At 38.1% G+C, this 21,794-nt stretch overlaps 2 protein-coding genes across 5 annotated transcripts in view; one reads left to right on the top strand and one right to left on the bottom strand.

Moving 5' to 3' along the window:
* LOC137277575 (V-type proton ATPase subunit H-like) overlaps positions 1–1,974 on the bottom strand; it is a 100,676-nt gene extending 98,702 nt beyond the window's left edge. The window contains exon 1 of one of the 3 annotated variants that reach the window (XM_067809370.1): positions 1,779–1,974. In XM_067809370.1, the coding sequence (XP_067665471.1) occupies positions 1,779–1,836 (58 nt within the window). In that variant the 5' untranslated portion in view covers positions 1,837–1,974. The remainder of the gene's footprint in view (positions 1–1,778) is intronic. The other 2 variants (XM_067809372.1, XM_067809371.1) reach the window with 2 other exon arrangements.
* A 431-nt stretch (positions 1,975–2,405) lies between these two features.
* On the top strand, positions 2,406–19,497 carry LOC137277578 (solute carrier family 25 member 32-like). 2 transcript variants are annotated; one of them, XM_067809375.1, is made up of 7 exons: positions 2,406–2,711; positions 7,134–7,290; positions 7,634–7,722; positions 8,575–8,738; positions 9,388–9,501; positions 10,715–10,860; positions 11,722–15,530. In XM_067809375.1, the coding sequence occupies exons 1-7, from the start codon at positions 2,555–2,557 to the stop codon at positions 11,855–11,857; spliced, it is 963 nt and encodes a 320-aa protein (XP_067665476.1). In that variant the 5' UTR covers positions 2,406–2,554; the 3' UTR covers positions 11,858–15,530. The 2 variants fall into 2 exon arrangements, with proteins under 2 accessions (XP_067665476.1, XP_067665477.1); XM_067809376.1 differs by lacking the exon at positions 11,722–15,530 and adding an exon at positions 16,763–19,497 and having other exon boundaries at positions 2,412–2,711.
* The last annotated feature ends 2,297 nt before the right edge of the window (positions 19,498–21,794 follow it).

Here is a 21,794-nt window from a genome sequence, read left to right as displayed (position 1 = left end):
ACTTGACTATCCAATCACTTTAGTTGGATCTTCTAGCCCGGATCTTCATGGGTCTGACACACATGAAGAAAATATTTAGTTTGTATCAAGACAAACCACATTTACATTGTCATTATTCATACTAGAAAAAAGTACAATCAACAGGAACACATGCCTAATTCTTAAAATTGAACAAAGGACATAGTTAAATGTCAAAACTGATGCAAAGTAGAGTTTGAACAACTTGACTCAAACATGCTAATATCAGGACCAGCCTGTCTCTCATATAAAGCATAGAAGATATGTGTGCTTTGCTTTGGTCTTTTGGTTTTCTAGTCAAAACCATGATAAAGGTTTCCATGAGACAAAATATATTGGTGCAACAAAGACACAACATCCTAACTATTCTGGTTTATCCCCACTTACCCTTCCTCAGACAACTGCCTATAACAGAGTGCTATAGTTTTAGACAATTATAATGATTTCATATTCATTTTAAACCTACTTCAAAAGCTCACTATATCTTTCAAACATTAGAGAGCAATAAGGATGCTTTGGGGGTTAGTTTCACTAAGACTGTATCGCAACTGTAATCCAGATCATTGCAACAGGATCATTCAAGTATTTAGCCTTTGCAAGTTATAGAAGAAGTAAACCAGGTGTGATGATTGACAATAATACTAATCAATGTAACAGAAATGAAACAGAATACAATTTCAAATCGAATCTGAAATCAGAAGTTATCCTAACCCTGCCTAACCATGGGCAGGTTTAGAATTAGCATAATAAACACAATATGTATAACTAGCTGTAATTACCACAGGTTTCAATTGTTATATGTGCCACAATTTACTCTAATGCCATTTTTCATTGAGTCCCATCTGGGATTCAAACCCACATCCTCTGAGTCAGGCACCTAATTGCCAGCAAACAAAGCTAGAAAACAAAGTACTTTACTAAGAAAGTGTAATCCCAAATATGCCATAAGTTACAATTAATAATGAATTTCCATATGAATTATTATTTCATACCAGTGTACTAGAGGTGGCAATGTGTATACACCATAGAGTCTTAGGTGATGTTGGTAGTTTCCCTTGAACAAACAGAACTGGGTTAATGAAGCTGTTCTTATTATGGTACCTGTGTATGGTACCAGTGAGATTTCAGGTGAAAAACCTTCTAAATGGACAGCTGGTCATTGTTGGGAATAAGCTCAGCAAACAGTCCAAAGTCACAAGAAGCTATCATATTGTCCCCCATACTACATGCCAGATGTTCTAGTCTTCAGCTACTTCCTTCAAAATCAATGAGGAATGTTACATCACATAGATATAATAAATACTCATTTCATGATGATATCTTATTTAAGATTCATATCTGAATGACATATTTTAGTTGTTCATTTGTGAGAAAACTATGTATGTTCCATTTGTGTCTGAAAAACCATGTAAATAGCTTACAGTCTACGTGTGTGTGTGTGTGTGAGAGAGAGAGAGAGAGAGAGAGAGAGAGAGAGAGAGAGAGAGAGAGAGAGAGAGAGAGAGAGAGAGAGAGAGAGAGAGAGAGAGAGAGAGAGAGAGAGAGAGAGAGAGAGAGAGAGATTATTTCAGATTTCACATATGGCATCACGGCATCACATCCACAGACCCTATAATCACGATGATTGTGAATATGAGAGTGCACAGCTGCATGACATCAACACGTTACGTGTTGCTTATAACGAGCTCCTGATATCCTGTTACCTGTTTCTAATTTTCTTCAACATTACATATTTTTGACAAGATGACATTTTCATTTACCTTTCTCCAGATCCTCTATATTTGAAATAACATTGCCAAAGTTCTCAATGCCAGCCATTATTTTGGGTGGCTATACAAAACACCCGTCGCAGCAAATAGGAAATTATCTGGTACTTAAAATGAAGATCACTTTGAAAACATCAAGGTTATCATCTGCTAATGTGATCATGTGACACGGGAAACGAGTGCAACATCTACCCTTATGGCTTGCATTATAAAGTAGATTACAGGCAAATGAAAAATATCTTTCCAACAACAACCTTGAGCTACAATAAATGAATTTTATAAATTGTTCAGTTCTACAAAATAACATATAAGAGAAGACGTTGATTCAACGCTTTTAGTAGTAACATGCAATAACAATTCTACTTATAAATAATATTTCTTAGGGAAATGTATCAGGCATTTTCGCGATTTCTCACGAGATTATACGTTTCAACGAGATCGTTTCAATGAATACTAAGGGATAAAGTGTATAGTAAGTGCATTGGGTCCTTAAAGTTGTTTTTATTTTAAAAGATTTGCTTGCTTTGTATTCTTGAATACACTGAACACAGATGCCTGTGTATATTATACGAATGTCAGATATTTACCTTATAGCCTTCTGTATATAATTATTATTTATCCATTGGTAGATCCTGGCAAAGATGGCCGACGGCACAAACAAGGCTAGCAGTTGACGAACACTATAAATCCTTGGATTTCAAGGATGATTAACAGGACTGAAAAACAGTATTTAAGTAGGGGCTTTTTTGTTGTTTAAGACACTAAACAGTATGGCTAGACCGTCGATGGATACAGATACTAGGCCCACGCGCCTCTACTCAGCGTTGAGAAATATCAAATGGGAGTATTTGGTGGCTGGAATATCTGGCGGAGTTGTTTCCACACTAGTACTTCATCCTCTGGACTTGGTTAAAATCAGATTTCAAGGCAAGTACAATGGTCTATAGTCATTGAACATGGAATAATCGGAATTGTGAATGTTCATGAGTAAGGTAACACTGTTAGTATTATACCAGAATACATAGATTTTGAGGAAGATTGCATCATCTCGCCGACTCGCGTCATTAATATACACTCGTAACACCTGAGAATATGTTTTTGGATGTCATACGTCTTTAGGTTCAAATGTGTACTCTGAAACTCGGGTGCTTTCTCTTTAGTAATTTGGTCATTATTCAATTGTTCATGCGATATTTGAGAAAACCAGGACGTTCTTAAGCGTCCTAAAAGGATACAGGGAATTCATTGACCATAAGCAAAGTCGTATCATGCTTCATACAGTGGAATCTGACTATTAATTACTTGGTTGTTACCAATTCATTTGTCCAAATTGAAAAACTGACTGACAGCTTTTGTCCATTATCATAGACACTGATACAATGAGCATAGAGCTTCTTCTATTTTTGTGGTAAACATGTTTTCTGCTGAGATCGCTGATGCATGATACTAAGCAGTTGTTTTCATCACTGACCGGTAATTAGGAAGTGGCCCAAGTCTGTGATTGATCAAAATTTTGCAATGTAACCGAATACTTGTGAGTTTTTACCAACTTGGGATGCCAGTCAGATTGCCCCAGCGACAAAATGCCCGAGCAAATTTGGTCAAAATAAATTGTTTTGTAAAATGGCCCTAGGTTTGGTCAAATCGAGCCAAGGGTGAGCCAACACTCACCTTTGCTCACTAACCCTAAGGATCTAGAAGGGGGTGCCCAAGGGCTAAGGCTCTAGAAGGGGAGTTGGACGGGGGGAAGGGGTGCCCAAGGGTAAGGATCTAGAAGATGGGTGCCCACAGGCTGAGGATGCTGCAGTGCGCTCATTAGCACGCGCTCGGGAGTCCCTGTGTAGCGCACCCGGTAAACTGCACGCTAGCCTCAAACTGCCCCAATTTACTTAATATGGTTTAATATAAGCCATAAATGCGTAGCTTTTGTCAACTTCTTTACTATTCTTTATATGATATTATGTAGTAATGTTTCTGATACATTTCCTAAACTGATAAGAGTAACAGTAATATTCATGTATAGACAACATTGCAATTCCAGATATTTGGTAAAGAATTACAAGAATAAATTAAAGGTTTGTATAGTATGCTTATTGTAAATGCACTAAATAGTTTTTTGTCAACAAATGGCATTGAGTATCATTACAAGTATGGTATAATATGTTTAAAAACTATCTAGAGTTTTGTCAAATGGGATATCATAACCCTCATACAGAAGTTCCTCATACAGGAAATCACATGTCTTTCTTTCAGTTTTAACTTTTTAACTTTTATCTGCATGGCGGACTGGTCCATGAATGCAGCTGCTGAACTGAAATTTGGTCTTCCCTAAACTCTGTTCACAGAGCAGAGGTCTCCATCTTGGCTGTGGTTGATCGGTCCCAGATTCTTGCTCTCACTTTGCTCTCCTTCAGCACGAGGATCTTGATTAGGAGCAGGGATACTGATGCAGGGCTTGCATAAGTTGGTATAGTCCCAGCTGTTGCTCCCCGACTTTTGTATTTAGTTGCTGGTGCCAACCTGAAAACAAAATGGGAAATTTTAAAAGAAATGTTCTTATGCTCAACATGATTAACTCACATTAAATTTGTTATTTATTAAATATCTGTAAATTAAACTTAGGTTAAATGGGTGAAAGAAATACTGTTTAAAAGCTATTTACCTTCAATGTGATTGATTGTTCTTGTCTGTCAGAAGCAGAATAATCTTCAAGGGAGACAAGTTCTTTTGTAGACCCATTGGGTCCTAGTGTAACCAGAGACCATATAATTTACAATACAATCTATGATATGATCTCTGATATAACCCACAAGCTGATGAAGTTTGTTGCTGGGGGTGATGACCTTCGTCACCTCTTCAAAGTCTTGATGGATCTCTGAAGCATCGATGAAGGTAACTCTGTCAGTTTCCAAACAAATAAAAAAACTGGGTTCGTTTTTCTGTATGTTACCTGTACCAATAAGCTTAAAACCAAATTTGCTGAGTCCTTTTGTCGCTGGGGCAATTTGATTGGCGGCCCCAACTTGGACAAATCATAACTTTTTCCCTCCCTTGACAACATGATTCCTCTTCCTTACACTTCATGATGTTACTTCCTTGTTATGCCGCGAGAATGGGAGATTCCTCGGTACGTCAGTGGTGGATGACTTTGTTTTTAATCAAGCTCAAGAGTGGTAAAACGCCTGATGGATCAAACAGTTGATAGATGCAGATGTTAGAGGGGGAGTCAGTCAGTATACACTTTGTAGATGAGGGTGTTGATCTTGTCAAACTTTCTGCTGATCTGCCATTGCTATTTTCACTTATGCACTCTTAAAATCGCTGACAGAAATGTTCACTTTGATTCATAATATCTGATACACTTGTTTGCTTATATTGTATTTCTCATTTGTCAGTAAGTCTCAGTTTGTCACCAAGTGACAAATCAGTCTCCCTACATTTTGCTGGTCAGTCTGCTCATACTATGAAGTGAATGTGAATCCAAGCAAGTAATCAAAGCAGCAAGTTTGACTGCAAACTGACACTGAGTTTATGGATATTAATTATCATGCGTTTATGGAATTAGTTAGCCATTGTGAACAGAAGTAGCCTGTAACCTCATTGTCACGATACTTGACCATGTTGACATATCTGTAATCGTAAATCAAATTGTAAACTTGTAACTCAATGTAAGCCTCTTTGAATTTGATCATTAAATCCAATTAGCATGACATTTAATCAGCAGTTTTGTGAAAAACTTATTATTTTACCTTTGATAGTGTCTCAGTGAAAACCATTAGATGAGCAAAGCCAGTAAATATTTACCAAAGTATAAGACTTGTTTGTATCGCGGTAAACAGTAAAATGTTTTCCTCAGGAGATAATTATAGCTCATGATGTTACTTCCAGTCCACTTGACCCTTAAAGGTCACAGGGTAGAATAAGCCTTCAGCAACCCATGCTTGCCATAAAAGGCAACTGTGCTTGTTGTAAGAGGCGACTAACTGGATCGGGTGGTCATTCTCGCAGACTTGGTTGACACATGTCATCGGTTCCCAAATGCGCAGATCGATGCTCATGTTGTTGATCACTGGATTGTCTGGTCCAGACTTGATTATTTACAGACCGCCGCCAGATAGCTGGAATATTGCAGAGTTCAGCGTAAAACTAAACTCACTCACTCACTCACTCTCTCCAGTCCACTACCTCATATAGCAACAGTGAAATGCAGATGACAGCGTCATATAGGACACATAAATATTATAGCAGGTATTTGATTGGTGGGGGCAGACAGATTCCAAAAGATTCCAGAGTTTAATGTCGGTATTTCTGCTGGATCATACCTAGGATGATTCAATACATCCTTATGGTTTCTAACAAATGAAAAAGCAACTGACCTCTGGTTGTCAATTTACACATGCAAATCACCACTAGGTGTATCTCGTGTGGAAAACTGTTTGCCACGATACCATGAATGCTGCGATATAACATGATCCGAGTGTAACACTAACAGAGATGTTTTTTCGATGGACTGTTGTTTTAGCCAGCAACATCCAAGTACAATACAAAGCACTGTTCTCATAGCAAGTTGATTGTTGGGACTTTTATTTTATCAAGTAATCATTAATTTTGAAAGAGTCAGGATTATGAAGCATACTTTACTGGTAAAATAAGAACAATTGTGCTGGGACTTAGAGAGTAGACCAGGTTGTGGATGACTGTGCTTGTCGTAAGAGGCGACTAACGGGATCGGGTGGTCAGAATCGCTGACTTGGTTGACACGTGTCATCGGTTCCCAATTCCACAGATTGATGCTCATGTTGTTGATCACTGGATTGTCTGGTCCAGACTCGATTATTTACAGACCACCGCCATATAGCTGGAATATTGCTGAGTGCGGCGTAAAACTAAACTCACTCACTCACTCCAGATTGTGGAAGAAAAAAAAAGATTACACAGAGTCCGGACTTGACAGATTCAAATTGTACTTTGTAATAGTCTTGAGTTTGGTATTATACCCATTATTACCTCTCCCCGTAAGTGGTGAACATGGTGAAGAAGCTATTTTTCTCGCTTGACATTCTTCTGTCTTCTTTCAGGTGATATTCAGGTGAGTTATGGTCATAGGAACAGGATCATGGTCGTTTTGAGGCAAGACTACAGGGTACCGGATACCTTCTGCCATTTTTAAAAATTTACTTTGGAAGAGGGTTAGGTTCGGTTGGGCTTTCGAATTTTAAACCTTGGCTTGTGTTTCTCTTCAATAGGAAGTGCATGCAACACTAAACCATGTGCCCAACAGGTAGCCATTAATCTGTAGGTGTACCAATTTTGATTTTTCTGTTATGGTCGTTTTTCTTTTTTTTTCAGTAAATGAAGGCTATGGTGTGACTAACCGACCAAAGTACAATGGAATTGTCCATGCACTGCGCAGTATAGCTAGAAGTGATGGATTTGTTGGCCTCTATCAGGGAGTCACGCCCAACATCTGGGGTGCTGGCATGTCCTGGGGATTATACTTCTTCTTGTAAGTATCCTCAACAATAAAGTTCTCGCATAGTGGTGATAAACAGATGTCAAGATCACAAGTACAGTTACTCATGGTTTCAGTCAGGTGTTTGTCTGATCCAGATTCAATATCCCAATGATCACCATGATGATATGGCTGGAATCTTTCTTACTGTGGTTATATCATGGTTATACATGTTCTTTCACTTGTAGTTAATTTCAGTACTAGTGTGGTTTATGTAAGTCTCACTAACACATTTGGTGTTTTACATTACATATTACTATATGTTATTCACGATATGTTTGTGTTGCCATGTATGTCTGATAATGAGATTATTCACCTTGAGTGATAACTGTTTCAGTTACAACTCCATCAAGACTAAGTTGAATGAGGGAGACTCCAAGCGCAACCTTGGACCCGGCTATCACATTATGGCAGCCACTGGCGCAGGTACACACACATTCTGTCTGAACTCAAACAACACACCCCTTCCCATATTCTTGGTTTGACCTCTGCCGCATGTGAGGGAGATGTGAGGAATAGTTATATCTTGCTAAGTTCAGACAGGGCAGTTGGGAAGCCTGGTAAACGTGTTTGCTTATACAGTGAAAGTCAATGTTAAAATCCTCACACAGCTACAACATCTTAATCTCATTCCTGGTGTCCTCTATGTCGATATTGTTTTAATATTGCTAAACATAGTGTAAAATCCTACTGAAATACTCCTGGCTTTGTGGCAGAGGTACCTGTCTACACAGCCCTCTGACAAGGCACAAAATTCTTTCACCTGTTTGAACTTTTTGAGAGAATATTGTATGGGAAATGTATTTCTCCAAAGTTTGTTGATTATAGTCATATGGTTTCACGTGCAGACCACAAAAACCTTTTCATTAGGCTTGTCTACTGTGATCTGAGAAAGGTGTGTTTGAGTAAAAATGAAAGAGAAGTCTGTTCACATGGGTTCGTTCATAAAATGTCTATTCAGACACTGTAGTAATAAACACTGGTTTGACTGAGCTTGTATGTCAACAGTGTTTCCAGACATCGGAATATTACACATATTCTTTGAATATAATATTGTTAATTGCTGTATAAAACTCAATTTGAAGTCAGGTGAATGTGTGCTATGTTTGCAATCACCTAATCTCTATACTATGTTTACTATTGCAACAAGCAAAGCAAGAATGTTTTTATCCATGAAAGTAGGATAGCTTATTCCAGCTTTTAATGTGTCTGTGACTGTATGTACAGGTGGGTCTTAGTGCCGTCAGTAGTGAGCTGATGCAGTGTTGTTTGTTTTAGGATTTACAACGTTAGTGTTGACCAACCCTATCTGGGTGACCAAAACCCGCCTGTGTCTGCAGTATGACAAGCCAGCAGTATCTACATCCAGTGTCCACTACAAGGGTATGCTGGACGCCCTCTTCAAGATCTATAAGTTTGAGGGCATAAGGGGTCTTTACAAGGTAAGCCTCCACATCATAAATAGATGACATGTTTCAGAGGCAGTAAGAAGCTGGAGCATAAGTAAGGATATCAGTATATGGATGAACAACATGTTTATTACAGTGACAGTGATTTTTCAATGTAGGTTTTAACACTGTTATCCTTCCTCATAACAAACAAATGCTGATTTTGAAACATTTTCATGTCAAATGATCTGGTGTATACCAACAGAGTGGATCTATCAGAATATGTAGCCACCTGTGTAAGGAAATGAGCTGAACACTCTTCAAATTCAGGATTTCCAGTCATTACATTGACTGTTGTTGAATTAAGATGTGAATAGTTACATATTGTTGGAATATAGTGGGGTAGTCATTTACAATGTGTATATGTATTCGTATTGAAAAGTATTACGGAACTTCCCTTGCACCTGCTGGACCTATTGCATCACAACACATGTTGAACAATACAAAGAATTGTTCATTTACTGTAGTAAATCAAACTATATTCATGCTATTGGATACTCTGTCTAAAGTAGGACAACAATACTTTGACCTATTGTGATGCCATAAAAAACTATACTATGATTCCTTCATGATGTTAGTAGTGATTTCTTAAAGGTACATATACAGATTATGTTTGACTCATGTTCCCTGGTTTGCATTACAGGGTTTTGTACCTGGTGTGTTTGGGATCTCCCATGGTGCTCTACAGTTCATGGCGTACGAGGAAATGAAGACACTTTACAACACTTACAGGAATCAGCCTATTGACACACGTCTGGTACGTCTTCATATGAGAACTGCATGATAAGCCTAAGCATTTGACTCTCAGCCAGTTTTGATTGTACTTTGTCAGTCCACAGTATTCCAGCCATGTCACAGCAGCCTGTAAATAATCAAGCCTGGACCAAGTCCAGTGATTGATATCGTTTTGTCCCATGCTGCCTGTCAAGGTACAGTGACTGTCTAAGTAAACTTAGTCTCAGTATTATTCCTTACACTCCCCTACAGAGTCCAACAAATCCTAGTAGTAGGTTTTGTCAGGTAACCTTTGAGATTGACCAATCAGAACACTGCTTACCAAATTGTAAAGTGGGCATTCTCACATAATTTCTGAATTTTTACGTTGTAAAGTTCGAAGCTGAGTGATTTGCGTGGGTGATTCACGTGGAGCATGCTGCATCACTGTCAAAAGTGACTAAAATGTCAATGGAAGTAGCGTTTCTTTGTGTGTGTGTGTCAGTATCCAATGATATCAGCTTGAGGAAATATTGGCTAATGGTAATGATGTTACCAGAAAGCCCTAAGCATATATACTGCCATTCAAATGTCTTTGTTTATGCAGATTTTCGTTTATTGAGTGATCGGTGTCAGTGACTGGGGAATTTTGTAAGTTCTGCCAAACCCTAAACAGCAGCAGTTTTCTGATTGCTTAAATCTGTCCATCTCATGTTTGATTGGACATTCATAGGTCACTCAAAGGTTACATGACATGACCTCCTACTAGGTTTTTTACACTCATTGTAGGAGTATAGCAAATAATACTAAGCAGTCAGACAAGAGAATATTTCTTGGTCTTTGATCCATTCAGTCGTGTCTTGTGACAACTATGGGATTCTGACAATTAATTCCTATCCAGCTAAGACTTATGCTATTGAGAATATATGGCATATTTAAGAAGAATTGGGAGACATTAGAAGATATCAGCCTGGAACCCTATGGAACAGTATGTGGAGTCAAACAGTTAAAACCTTTGCCAGTCTAGTGTTCCCTGGAAAGACTGGAATACTGCTAGAAGTGGCACAAAATTCTACCCACTTGTCAGAACACAGAAGTTATCATTGCTATTATCATTAATGACTGAAGCATTTTCAGGATTGGACTTTTATCGTAGATCCTTTTCAACAGGGATAATCTTTGCAGCAGTAATAAAATGCAATTAAGCCATATACGAAAACACGATGAATGATGTGAGTATTTTCCATGATCCCCAGGGGTCTGCTGAGTATGTTGTATTTGCGGCCTTGTCCAAAATGTTTGCTGCTACAACTACATATCCCTACCAAGTCCTTCGGTCTCGCATACAGGACCAACATAGAGACTATGGAAATATACGAGATATAGTCAGACAGATATTCAAGTAAGTAAATGTTTTCTGCTTTATTGGATGTGCAGTGTTTTCCTTTCAGAGTTAGCTGTGTGTCTCTTACTTTTTGGTACTTACTTTGCTTGCATTCAGTGATGTTTAAGGCTGGTACAACCATTGATTGTTTCTGTGGTAATTCTGGAATGTCCAAGTACACCTTATTTCTAACTTACTGCATCACATGTAATGCAATCTCTTGCTGTGGTACCAAAAATGTGACCCAAGTGGACATCTCTCACTAAGAAATGAATACACTCAGAGCTCAACCATGCCCAACCAAGCCCAACCAATGGGCAGTCTGTGGCTCAAGCTGCTTTGGATAATTATGTTAAAATCAGATATGTTTGATACTTTTACCATTCTTACACATGTACTTCTTGTTGATCAAACAAGACCATCTACAATCTCTGATGCCCATTGGTTGGATGTGTTTGTGCTATTCAGTTTGTCCAAGTATTTCTGTCTGGGGGACACTAACATTGGCATTATATGTAATGCAATATAAGTGTATGTCAATATCAGATATGATATCATTTATGTTATACATGACTCATTATGAGTTAACTTTAATTAATATTTCTTATCTGAAAGACTATGCCATTCAGGCCTGTCCTGAAAAGTGGTGTTGTTGCTATAAACCATCGGTTTGACTGACTTACATTTTGGATAATGTAGCTGAAATATTGCTGACTATTAAACCACCTTCACTTATTATCCATTACAGTGTTACAGATGTGTTGATATCCTGATATGTTGATATCCTGATAGTCCCACATTTCCTGATTGTTTTTGCATTGCCTTTACGTCATGTTCTGCTAGTCAGATGTGTGGTTGCATGTAGCTTATTCTCACCAGGTACGAGGGTATACGAGGGCTGTATAAAGGCCTAGGCATCTATCTGTGGCACGTCACCCCTAACATATGTATAGTGTTTCTGCTGTACGAGTATATCACAAACTGGAAGAGCAACCGTCCTGACAACCACAGCTGATGGAACCATGTACAGAGACCTCTTCTCACTCTACTTTGGGCACAAGAAACGTCAACATAATTCCTGCAGAATTGTTATAGAGATTTCATTCTATTATTTCCAAGACACTTACAGGAAGAATATTCTGCATCAGTGTCAGCTACAGGAATATATCAGTTGAGTTTGTGGTGGGCAACTTTGTTAACATTCACCAGGACTTGATGAAGAAGTGACAGAAGACTGTTACAACCTGGAGCCCTGAGAAACTGATTGTGTCAGGGATTCACAGAATTAATCAGAGATCCATATATAAAATGAAACAATATACCTCCACTATATATATGAAGTTTGGCATGTTCTGGCGACTGTGCACAACTTTGCTGTTCTGTAAGTACAGAGCAGATGTGTCTTACGTCATATGTACATATACTGCACAAACAACACGCTATCATTTCGCCTCTGTGTACATGGTGGAACATGCTTTCAGTTTAACTTACTCATGAACATGCATACATACACGTGAATAATGACATCACTTTTAAGGGGGAAATCAGTCAATTATTCTTACTTGTGGTTGTTGTGAGTCAATCATGACTCTGAGTCTGAATTGTGCCTGATATACAATAGTATTTATCAAAGAGGTTGTGTTCAGCACTTGTTGTTTGTCCCTTGAAGTTTTATCATTATTCATTATGATTAAGGGTATTTAATTTTCATCATACATTGTTACAAAATATATTCAGATGCATGTATGGAAGTGACTTGCAGCATGTGTTGTTATATGTGCAATTGTGACTCGTTTTTAACTTTAGTGTTAAATGACAGAATCTCATGTGATTATGTGATCGTAATCATATCAACAGAACATATTCATCATTAAATCTCTTTATCCCATGGCATGTAATTGGGGGTGGAGGGGGGAGAAATACAGTCAATGCCTCATCTGTCCATCCGTCCGTCTGTCCATAATCTTTTTGTTTCTGGCACATAACTCCAAAAGCGTTCAATGTTTTGCAACATAAATGGGCACATATATCAAACAGCACCTAATGTGGTGCCTTTTGTTATTTCTTCAGATCTTGAAGTGGTTCCTTTTGCTGTTTACAGATATATGGCATTTATATTTTTCATGATTTACATGGAAATGATTCAGTGTTAGTCTTAAAAAACATTTAATTTGTTCTTTAAAATATGTGGGGGCATTGAGGATATGTCATCTTCTGATGACTCTTGTCTGTTGTTTATAGTCAACAGAACTAGAATTCAAAATATTCATGTCAGTGCCAGAGAATAGTAAAACAGCAAGCACTGTTGATTTGTGTGTCAGTTTACTTTTAAATATGTTATTGTTCATGAATTATAGACATTTACTGAAACAGTTACTTGTTGAATATGAGGGCTTTGCAATAGCTGGTAGTGAATCTGCCTAATCAGTTTCTTGTGAAGGAGTAAACAATTATCATATAATTTTATAACCCATCAAAGCAATCAGGTAAACAACAAACCAGCACTATTTTTACTTTCTTTTCTGATTGTGTCATATGTGGGTGGAATCTCTTCAAAAATATTAGTTGTGACTTTTCAGAAAAAAATAGTATCCTACTCAACGGAAGTTAGAGAAGGCCCATGATTGCAGAATAGTGTGTTGCTGTAACAGCCCTGACACTGGGTGTTCTTTATCACCTTCTGAGTAGTACATTGCGTTGTTCATTGTGCTGTTGGGGAGGTGTCACACCAGGAACTATGGAAGCTATTTACAAGCTACTTATCTGCAGAAACTACCTGCAGTTTTAATCTCAGGTGATCACAGGTGGTTATCAGGCTCATAGTGTATCACTGTGTACAGTGACAGCTCAGCATGGACATGTAACATGTTAGTCTGCTATATAGCTACATAATAGGGCAAAGTACAGGTAATGTAGACACATGTCATCACATAATCATAATTTCATGTTACCTGTTATTATTGTGTAGTTGTATTGTCCATTGTTCATGTGATCATTATGGCAAATTACGTGGATTGCAGATTATGGATGCCTGTCTGAGTATGTGGGGATTTGTAATCATGGTGAAACTTCAAAACAAGTACCATGTGTGTATGTATTGTGTCTATCATGCAAACCTATCTTGTGAAGTTACATAGCTTAATGACAATATTGTATCTGACTTACATATATATAGATTATTGTCAATATTCTGCGAGTATCCATGGTTACCATGCTGATATTATGTTTATTGCACATTTACAGTATTATTGATCACAGAATACCAAAAAGCATTTCATGATGTACTTATTGATCTCATTACATTCCAGTGCCAGCTTCTATCCTCAAATCCTGTCAGTTCTTTCACATGAAATTTTGTTTTGAAGATAAACGTAGTGTATATACCATAAACATGTTTTCAATGTTATCTTGATTTTGGAGTTCTTTTTCATTTTATCCGAAACTGAATGTGTTAAATATAAGAATTGATAACAGAATAGCTGATGCATTGCCATCAACTTGCAGAATACATGTTGAGGGCACAGCAATCAGAATTCAGACTATTGAAATGACATTTTAAAATCTCATTCTTACTGTGTTACGCAGACACTTTTTCTCTAGGACAGGTAATAGTGAAAAGAAGAATATTGACTCTGGTGTTATAGTGACAATATGGCCGAAATATGGCCATATGGTTTTACATCTTAACTCACTCTTCTTGCTACGATACAAAGCGGCTGAGTAGCAATATATTATCATGGAGTTGGTGGCTGGATCCAGGGCCCAGTTTCTCAGAGCAATCGTAGTGCCACAACTGTCTTAGGTCCATACTGTAACACATACTTACAACAGTCGTAGCACTATGATAGTTTTCTGAAACATACAAATGAGTACATTCGTTTGTCTTCCTTCCATGACATGGCTGTGATACTCCAGAAATGGACATTGACAAGTTGTATTCTTCCTCTTGATCAGACATCAAGTGATGACGTCCTTATTTAGCAATGCCAGTGTGCATTGAATTCATTGTGCTCAGGTGGAGTCAATCAATTTTTTTTCTTGAAATTTTGTAATCATTCATTGTTTGGAAGCAAGTGTACATGTTCATGGGTCTTTGACCAGTGAAGGTCCCAGTGTAGAATAGGTCTTCAGCAACCCATGCTTTCCATAAAAGGCGACTATTCTTGTCTTAAGAGGCGACTAACAGGATCGGGTGGTCAGGCTCGCTGACTTGGTTGACATATGTCACCAGTTCCCAAATGCGCAGATTGATGCTCATGTTGTTGATCACTGGATTGTCTGGTGCAGACTCGATTATTTATAGACTGCCATCACATAGCTGGAATATTGCTGAGTGCAGCGTGAAACTAAACTCACTCACTCACTCACTCATGGGTCTTTGTTACAACCTTAATGTTAAATGTTAGAGCTTAAAGGGACCCTAGGTTCACAAGACATCAAGGGCAACAGGACGTCCTTTAGTTTTAAACAATATTTCTGACCAGGAAAGGAGAGCTTCAGAACCTGGGAAATTGCCTTATTTCAGTTGTTAAATGTATAGTTTATCCCATAGGATTTAGGCTCTGTGTCTTTCAGTTGCATTTAGAATGTGTATTTACCATGTGTAATATTCTGGTGATGTGATTGAAATGTGTACAGGTGTACTTAAGGAGCGGATGGTATTAAATTACATGCGGCGATGATCTATTGTGTGGCTTGGTTTATAGTCTTCTTTCAGCTGGAAACATTTACAGACATCTGTTGAGTTCACATTACAACACCAGCAACTTCAATGAATGAGATCAGATGATCTCCAGTGATGTAGGGAGTACAAACATATGTTGCCCTGTCACATACAAACATCTCTCAAAGGGGAACTCAAAATGTGAATGATTCCGGAAACAGTGATTCAACTTACATACAGCAAACACAAGTTACTTACAAGATACATACTACTCCAAAGAAGTTAAACATCACCGGATTCATTTACATATCTATAGTTCATATGGCATCATATGACAGATTAGTTGTAATTATGTTAAGATAGTTTGATTCTTAACTTTTTGGAGAGTATATTTGCATAACTACATGATGATAGCATTTCAATCAGCATATGCTAAGAAAATAACAAGTTGCATCACAGATCAGATCGTGCATCTCTTACAGTGGTATCTTGCATCAGTGATTACAGCACACAGATTAAAGATAACAAGGTTCAGGCACAGTATCAGATACACATGTACATCTGTTAATACACCTGACAGAGAAGGATCCATACATTACAAGCAGCTTGCTCAACCCAAGACATTTTTGGGAAGAGATGTCTAGATGACCAAGGCAAACATGCTTCGCTAGACTCAGAGGTTGATTGAGACAACTCTTTGAACTACTTTTACTTTTACTACTTTTCTGTCTGTTTTAGGTTTACAGTTTGTATCTGTTTTATGCAATAACAATTTTTATCAATGACACATTGAGAACTCGCTCAGAAATACTAGTCAATGTGTCCAGCAATTACTGGATTATATTTCCCTCACAACTACTTACTGGAGTAGCATATGTGAAGGCTGACATCCTGACTGTCCAGTGATCATACTGATCACGTTACTGCTGTAGGAGATACAGTGATATGTTAATAGTGTCCTTGATATACGGAAGGATCAGCAGCAGACGCTTTGCTTAGAGATGATGGATGTTTTCTCATGGCCATTGCTTGATTTAACTTTTTGTGTGAAGTTTTCTTCTTGATCAAAGTATGTCATTTGCAGATCAGTTTAAAACATTTCCGTTGTTTTATATTATTTAATGTAGTTGTCAATAAAGGGAGAAAATCCCCAATTCAAAGAAATGCAGAGAGTTCCATCCTTCTCATGAGCAAGTCACCTACTGCCATCCTGGTCTGTGTCAAGTTTTAACATCAGATTTTATCATCTTTCACCAGATACGAGGGCATGTACGGGTTCTACAAAGGTCTTGCTCCAAACCTGTTACGAGTGACACCAGCATGTGCCATCACATTTGTGGTATATGAGAACATGGTCACTCTGTTGGTTTGACAGTCCTAGAGGCCGTAGCAGCTGCAGCACTGTAGCCACAGCGTGGATGAATGGTGGACATGAAGGACGTGCTGCATGGACAAAATACTGGTTGATCTGATGTGCTGGAACACTCCTTACAACTAGCTCCACATCTAGATACAGCATTTTAGGATGATCTTAACACTGGTACTTGTTAAGAAAATACTCATTGCTAAAATATGTAGTTTAATTAAATGCCATTGTGTCAAACAAAGAACTGTCCCCAGGTTAAAAGTCTTTTGCAGTTGTTCTTGAAAGTTCCTTCAACATCGACAATGGTGTTTGACTATATATATTACTCAAGACGTTTGGACAGTGACTATAGTAAATCTGTCTTGGCATAACACATTGCCTCTAGAAATACGAACAATCAGGTGGAGTTGGTTTGCAAAGGATATAATGGACAAACACCAAGGACACATTCCTGTTGGGTTTCTGTGGCTATGACATGCATAAGAAGAAACCACAAGCTGATTGTCTCCTCGATGTGTGTTGTAGCATGTAAATGCATATGGATGATTATCTAAATTATTGGTATGTGTGGTGTGTGGAAGGCCTTCACTTAGAACATCACTGTTTTGTTGTATACTTTAAAGTTTTATCATCAATGCAGTACATGTAGCTGAGTAGATATAGCGTTCCCTCATCACGCCTCAGTTCCTGGTGAGCTAAGAGAGTATAGCGTTCCCTCATCATGAATCAGTTCCTGATTTAGGGACCGTTCATAGTTTATCACCTGGGGGGCGATGAGGATTTTCAGGGTTGGTCATTCATTTTGTCCACAGAATATAGGGGTGAGGGTGGGGTGGGTTGCCAGATATTTTAAGGGGGATAAGCTATTTTGCTTTTAAATTATTATTTTAAATATGCAGTGGGGAAGGGGGTGTCATGTGTATTGTACATAGAATGCGTGGGGGGGCTCTTTGTTTTTTCAAAAGAATTGAAAGGGGGGCTACCAGATTTGTACAGAAAAACTATAAAAATCCTCATCGCCCCTCCCCTAGTGATAAATTATGAACAGTCCCTTAGTACCTGAGAATGTGCAAATATGAAGCTGTGTTACATCATCCACTGTCCTGATGTAGCTGCTTAAATCCATTGTCGAAACCAATTTCATACTACTGTGGGATTTACAGTTTGATCTTGAGGTCATCTAATGATTGTAATGACATTTTTTTCCAACTTCCTTGAGAAGCATTTCAGATGTTGTAAAGATGATAAAATCCAATATCAATGTATGGTCAACTTCTTTATTGCAGTGAATGCAACCTTTCCGTTTAAATATTGATACCATTATCAATTAAATTCTATGTAATATTGAAGTTCAAATTTCCTCGAACACCCAGTGGTTGGTCTCTTAGTTTCAGACTGGTTTCAGAAAATAATCAGCAGCATTTTTATCTTACCCAAGACTTACACAATCCAGTGATGTTTTTGTTATTTTATTTGTACAATCAATAGTAGCTTGTTGTCCTTAGGATGACAGTGTTTCTCAGGTGAGATGGGAATATGATTTGTTATCTTGTTGAGTTATCAGATGAGAAAGAATAGAGTTTTTAGTGTGTCAGAAATGATTTTAGAAATGTTATGTGTCTTCAGTTGTTGGTTTTGGGAATGGCTACAGTACATGGTGTACGATTTTTCTTGTAGAGAATGTGAGAATGTTCCTCCACAGCAATGCATTATATGCATGTATAATCTTTGTTTATGCATCTTCACCTTCAGATAGGTGATCATTTTATAGTGTCTGTTATTACCTTCAGGAGTTGTGCGTGATAATCTGGCCGTGGAAATCCATGTTCGAACTCATCGAATTAAAGATCTCTTTTTGTCCATACATTTACATAAGGTACAATTACACTTAAAATTGTATTTCCCTTGAAGAATCCTTAGACTTCCAGCAACTCATATGAGATCAGGGCCATATGGGTTAAAACATTTGCTTGTCATGCAGAGGACCTGGGTTTGATTCCCACCTGAATCCGATTCTCCACTAGTCCATTTCTGGTGTCCCCTGCCTTGATGTGGCTGGAACATTTCTAAAAGCGATGTAAAACCAAACTCACTTGTAAGAGGCCAGTGACTGTTTCAGGTAGTCCAACATGTTGACAGGTTGATGAATTGTAATGGCATTGTTTTGTGATCATGATGGGATTCACTGAATTGTCTGACTTAGGACTGCAAATATTTCCTCACACTGCAGTCACAGTAGGAAATGTCTATCAAATGGACTGGTTTCCACTGTCTGGATCCCTGCCTCGATAGACATTAAGCTTCAGCTGCTCAGGCCAGTAAACATGTCAGATGGTAAACATCCCTGGTAGTCGATGAGGTTGTGGAGTTCAGTTTACCTCCATTCAGATAAGATTCTGATGAAAACATCCTAAAAATGAGTGGTCACATGTGACATTTTGTTTAAGGTTGATATTCTTGCTTTATTGTCATATGATTTTCTGATTTGAATTTGAAATATTGAGACTGACTGAAATATCCAGAAGTGCCTCAGGACACTTGTGTAAATGATATTCAGAATGAAGCAGTTTCTCAACAGTTTCACAGAGAATTGAATATATTCTGATAATAAACTGTAACTGGATAACTAGTGTTGCGTGATTTCATTCACAAACAGGAGAGCTGGAAGATCACAACGCTGTGCTGCTTTTATGAATGTCATGAAAATATGTAACATTTGAGAAATGAGAAGTTTCAGTCACTTGCTGGTAGAACAGGTAATTAATAACAAACGTGTGTTGTGAAGATCATCTCAAAAGCCGTTATCATGTTACCACTTGAGGTATTCAATGGGAGTCACTGTTGCCACTTTCAGAAGACGCTGTTGTCCAAAATGGGTGTCGCTGTCGTCAGTCTACCCTGATGACGACTGGCTTGATGGTGGCATGGTCCAGTCCATTTTGTTCCCAATAGTGTCTTTCTATTTCATTCTCAACTTTCTCAAAGCATTTTTGCCATGTCTCTGCGTGATGGTGTCTCTTGACTGTTGAACAATCGTCTGTACATCCCAAAGTTTGAATGTTACATTTTGCCTGCCAACATCCGATTTCATGATACCCCAAATGAGTTCGACTGGGTTTAAATCGCAATGATAGGGTGGCAATCGCAAAACTGAATGACCATGTTCTGTAAGGTACTCATCAACCGTAAAGACAATAGTGGTTTTATTTGACTTTATGATGTCCTACAGAACATGTTTGGTTGCTTTTTCTGGATACGATATTGCTTTGTTTTGCAACCATTCTATCATGCCCCCCTTCTTACTGTTAGATGATGGGGCCTTTGTATTAGGTACTTGAACGCCATGATATGGAGCGTTATCCATGACAATCAGACTTTTGGGGGGTTGAGGGAGCGCAGTGCTGGTACCAATTGATTTTGTACCCATTCTCAGAAAACCATCCTATTAATTTTGGTATGATAGCACAATCAGTCGCTCTCCCTTGCCAAGTGGTAATTTTCTGGCACAGGACTCTGAAGAGGAGCTAGTGAGCCATTGTGTCCCTGTGGTATGGGAAGCATTTACCCATGTTTCGTCCAAATATACAGGCTCGTAACCCCCTGTACGTTTCTTTCGAATTGTGCGTAAGTACTGGTTTCTTAGTCAAACAATATCAGACCTCTTGCACAGTGCACGTCTATTTTCTGAGGCTACTGTTTTGTAACAGAAACCAAATTTGTGAAGCAACTTCCATAACTGATATTTTGAAATGGCCAAAGACTGATTTGTCTCCATATGCTTTTTCAGAACATGCAGAGAGACACAGGTATTTTGTTAGTATAGAGACTTAATGGCGTTTCTAACCAGCTGTTGTTGAAATGAATTGACTTTCTCACATCGTGTAGGTTTTGAGACAGTCCCCTCAGTTGTGTCTGTACAGGTTGAATCGGTACAGGTTTTCAAATTTTTAACTTCCCATCCATCATTCCAACAGCACGTGCAGTTCGTAAACAATACTTAGCCAAAGCATATTGAGGCCTACCCCTTTCATCTTCGTTTTTAAAAAAGTTAAATACTTTGCAAATAATTGACTTAGCGTCGTGTGATAATCTCATTGTTTCAGGTACTGCAATCATGAATATCTGGTTTGCCGAGCAAATCACGTGTCAGTTTCACACTTGCACGCTTGTTGATTACTTGGCTGTTCTACCAGCAAGTGCCCCCCACCCCTTGTTTGTTAAACAAATTTTTTATTCGGATGTCACAAATTATGAGACACATCATCAGAGTTTGTCTGTCGATTTCATGTGGCTGTGCAAAATTTGGTTTTGTTGCAATTATTACATTTTGTGTTAGTGAGCAATTCATCGGTCTCAAATGGAATCAAACGGACTGTAGCATGAATGAACTTATTGTTCATGAACATCTTTTAATAGTTATTATAATGGTTTATAACAGTTAATAATAAAATCTCAAACAGTTTGTCATGTAATCATTTTACTAATACCGGATTATTTCCAATTAAAGCTTTTCCAAATACAGCTCCTATTGATGGATGCAATAACACAATGATTTCTTTTCTTCTTTATATGGTTCTAGAACACCCAGGAAACTGAGTATTAGTGGTGGTAGTTTAAACTGGGTGAAGCTTTCATTTGATAGCAGTAGTTCCTCATCCTTATATCATGAGGAAATAAAACATTGCTAAATAAATCAATAACATTTTGGAAGATGCTGTAGAGATTTTCTTAAAACAGACACCACATTAAGAATTTCCTCCCTCAAGTACAATTTTATAAAGTTGTCACCTCTCATGAAGCATAGAGGTAGTGGCTAGTCAAGTGGTTAAAGTGTTTGCTCATCATACCGAAGATGTGGGTTTAATTCCCCATAATGGGTACAATATGTGAAGCCCATGATATTGCTGGAATATTGCTAAAACC

Source organism: Haliotis asinina, chromosome 3 (assembly GCF_037392515.1).
Source record: "Haliotis asinina isolate JCU_RB_2024 chromosome 3, JCU_Hal_asi_v2, whole genome shotgun sequence".
NCBI classification, from domain to species: domain Eukaryota; kingdom Metazoa; phylum Mollusca; class Gastropoda; order Lepetellida; family Haliotidae; genus Haliotis; species Haliotis asinina.
The sequence above is the reverse complement of the archived record's forward strand: the minus strand, read 5'-3'. Positions and strand labels throughout refer to the sequence as shown.

Excerpts from the sequence above, each read along its gene's own strand:
- LOC137277578 (XM_067809375.1), top strand. The coding sequence starts at position 2,555 with ATGGCTAGACCGTCGATGGATACAGATACTAGGCCCACGCGCCTCTAC. Across the intron at positions 7,291-7,633 it reads TGGGGATTATACTTCTTCTT|TTACAACTCCATCAAGACTA; the intron begins GTAAGTATCCTC and ends TAACTGTTTCAG. Across the intron at positions 10,861-11,721 it reads ATAGTCAGACAGATATTCAA|GTACGAGGGTATACGAGGGC; the intron begins GTAAGTAAATGT and ends TATTCTCACCAG.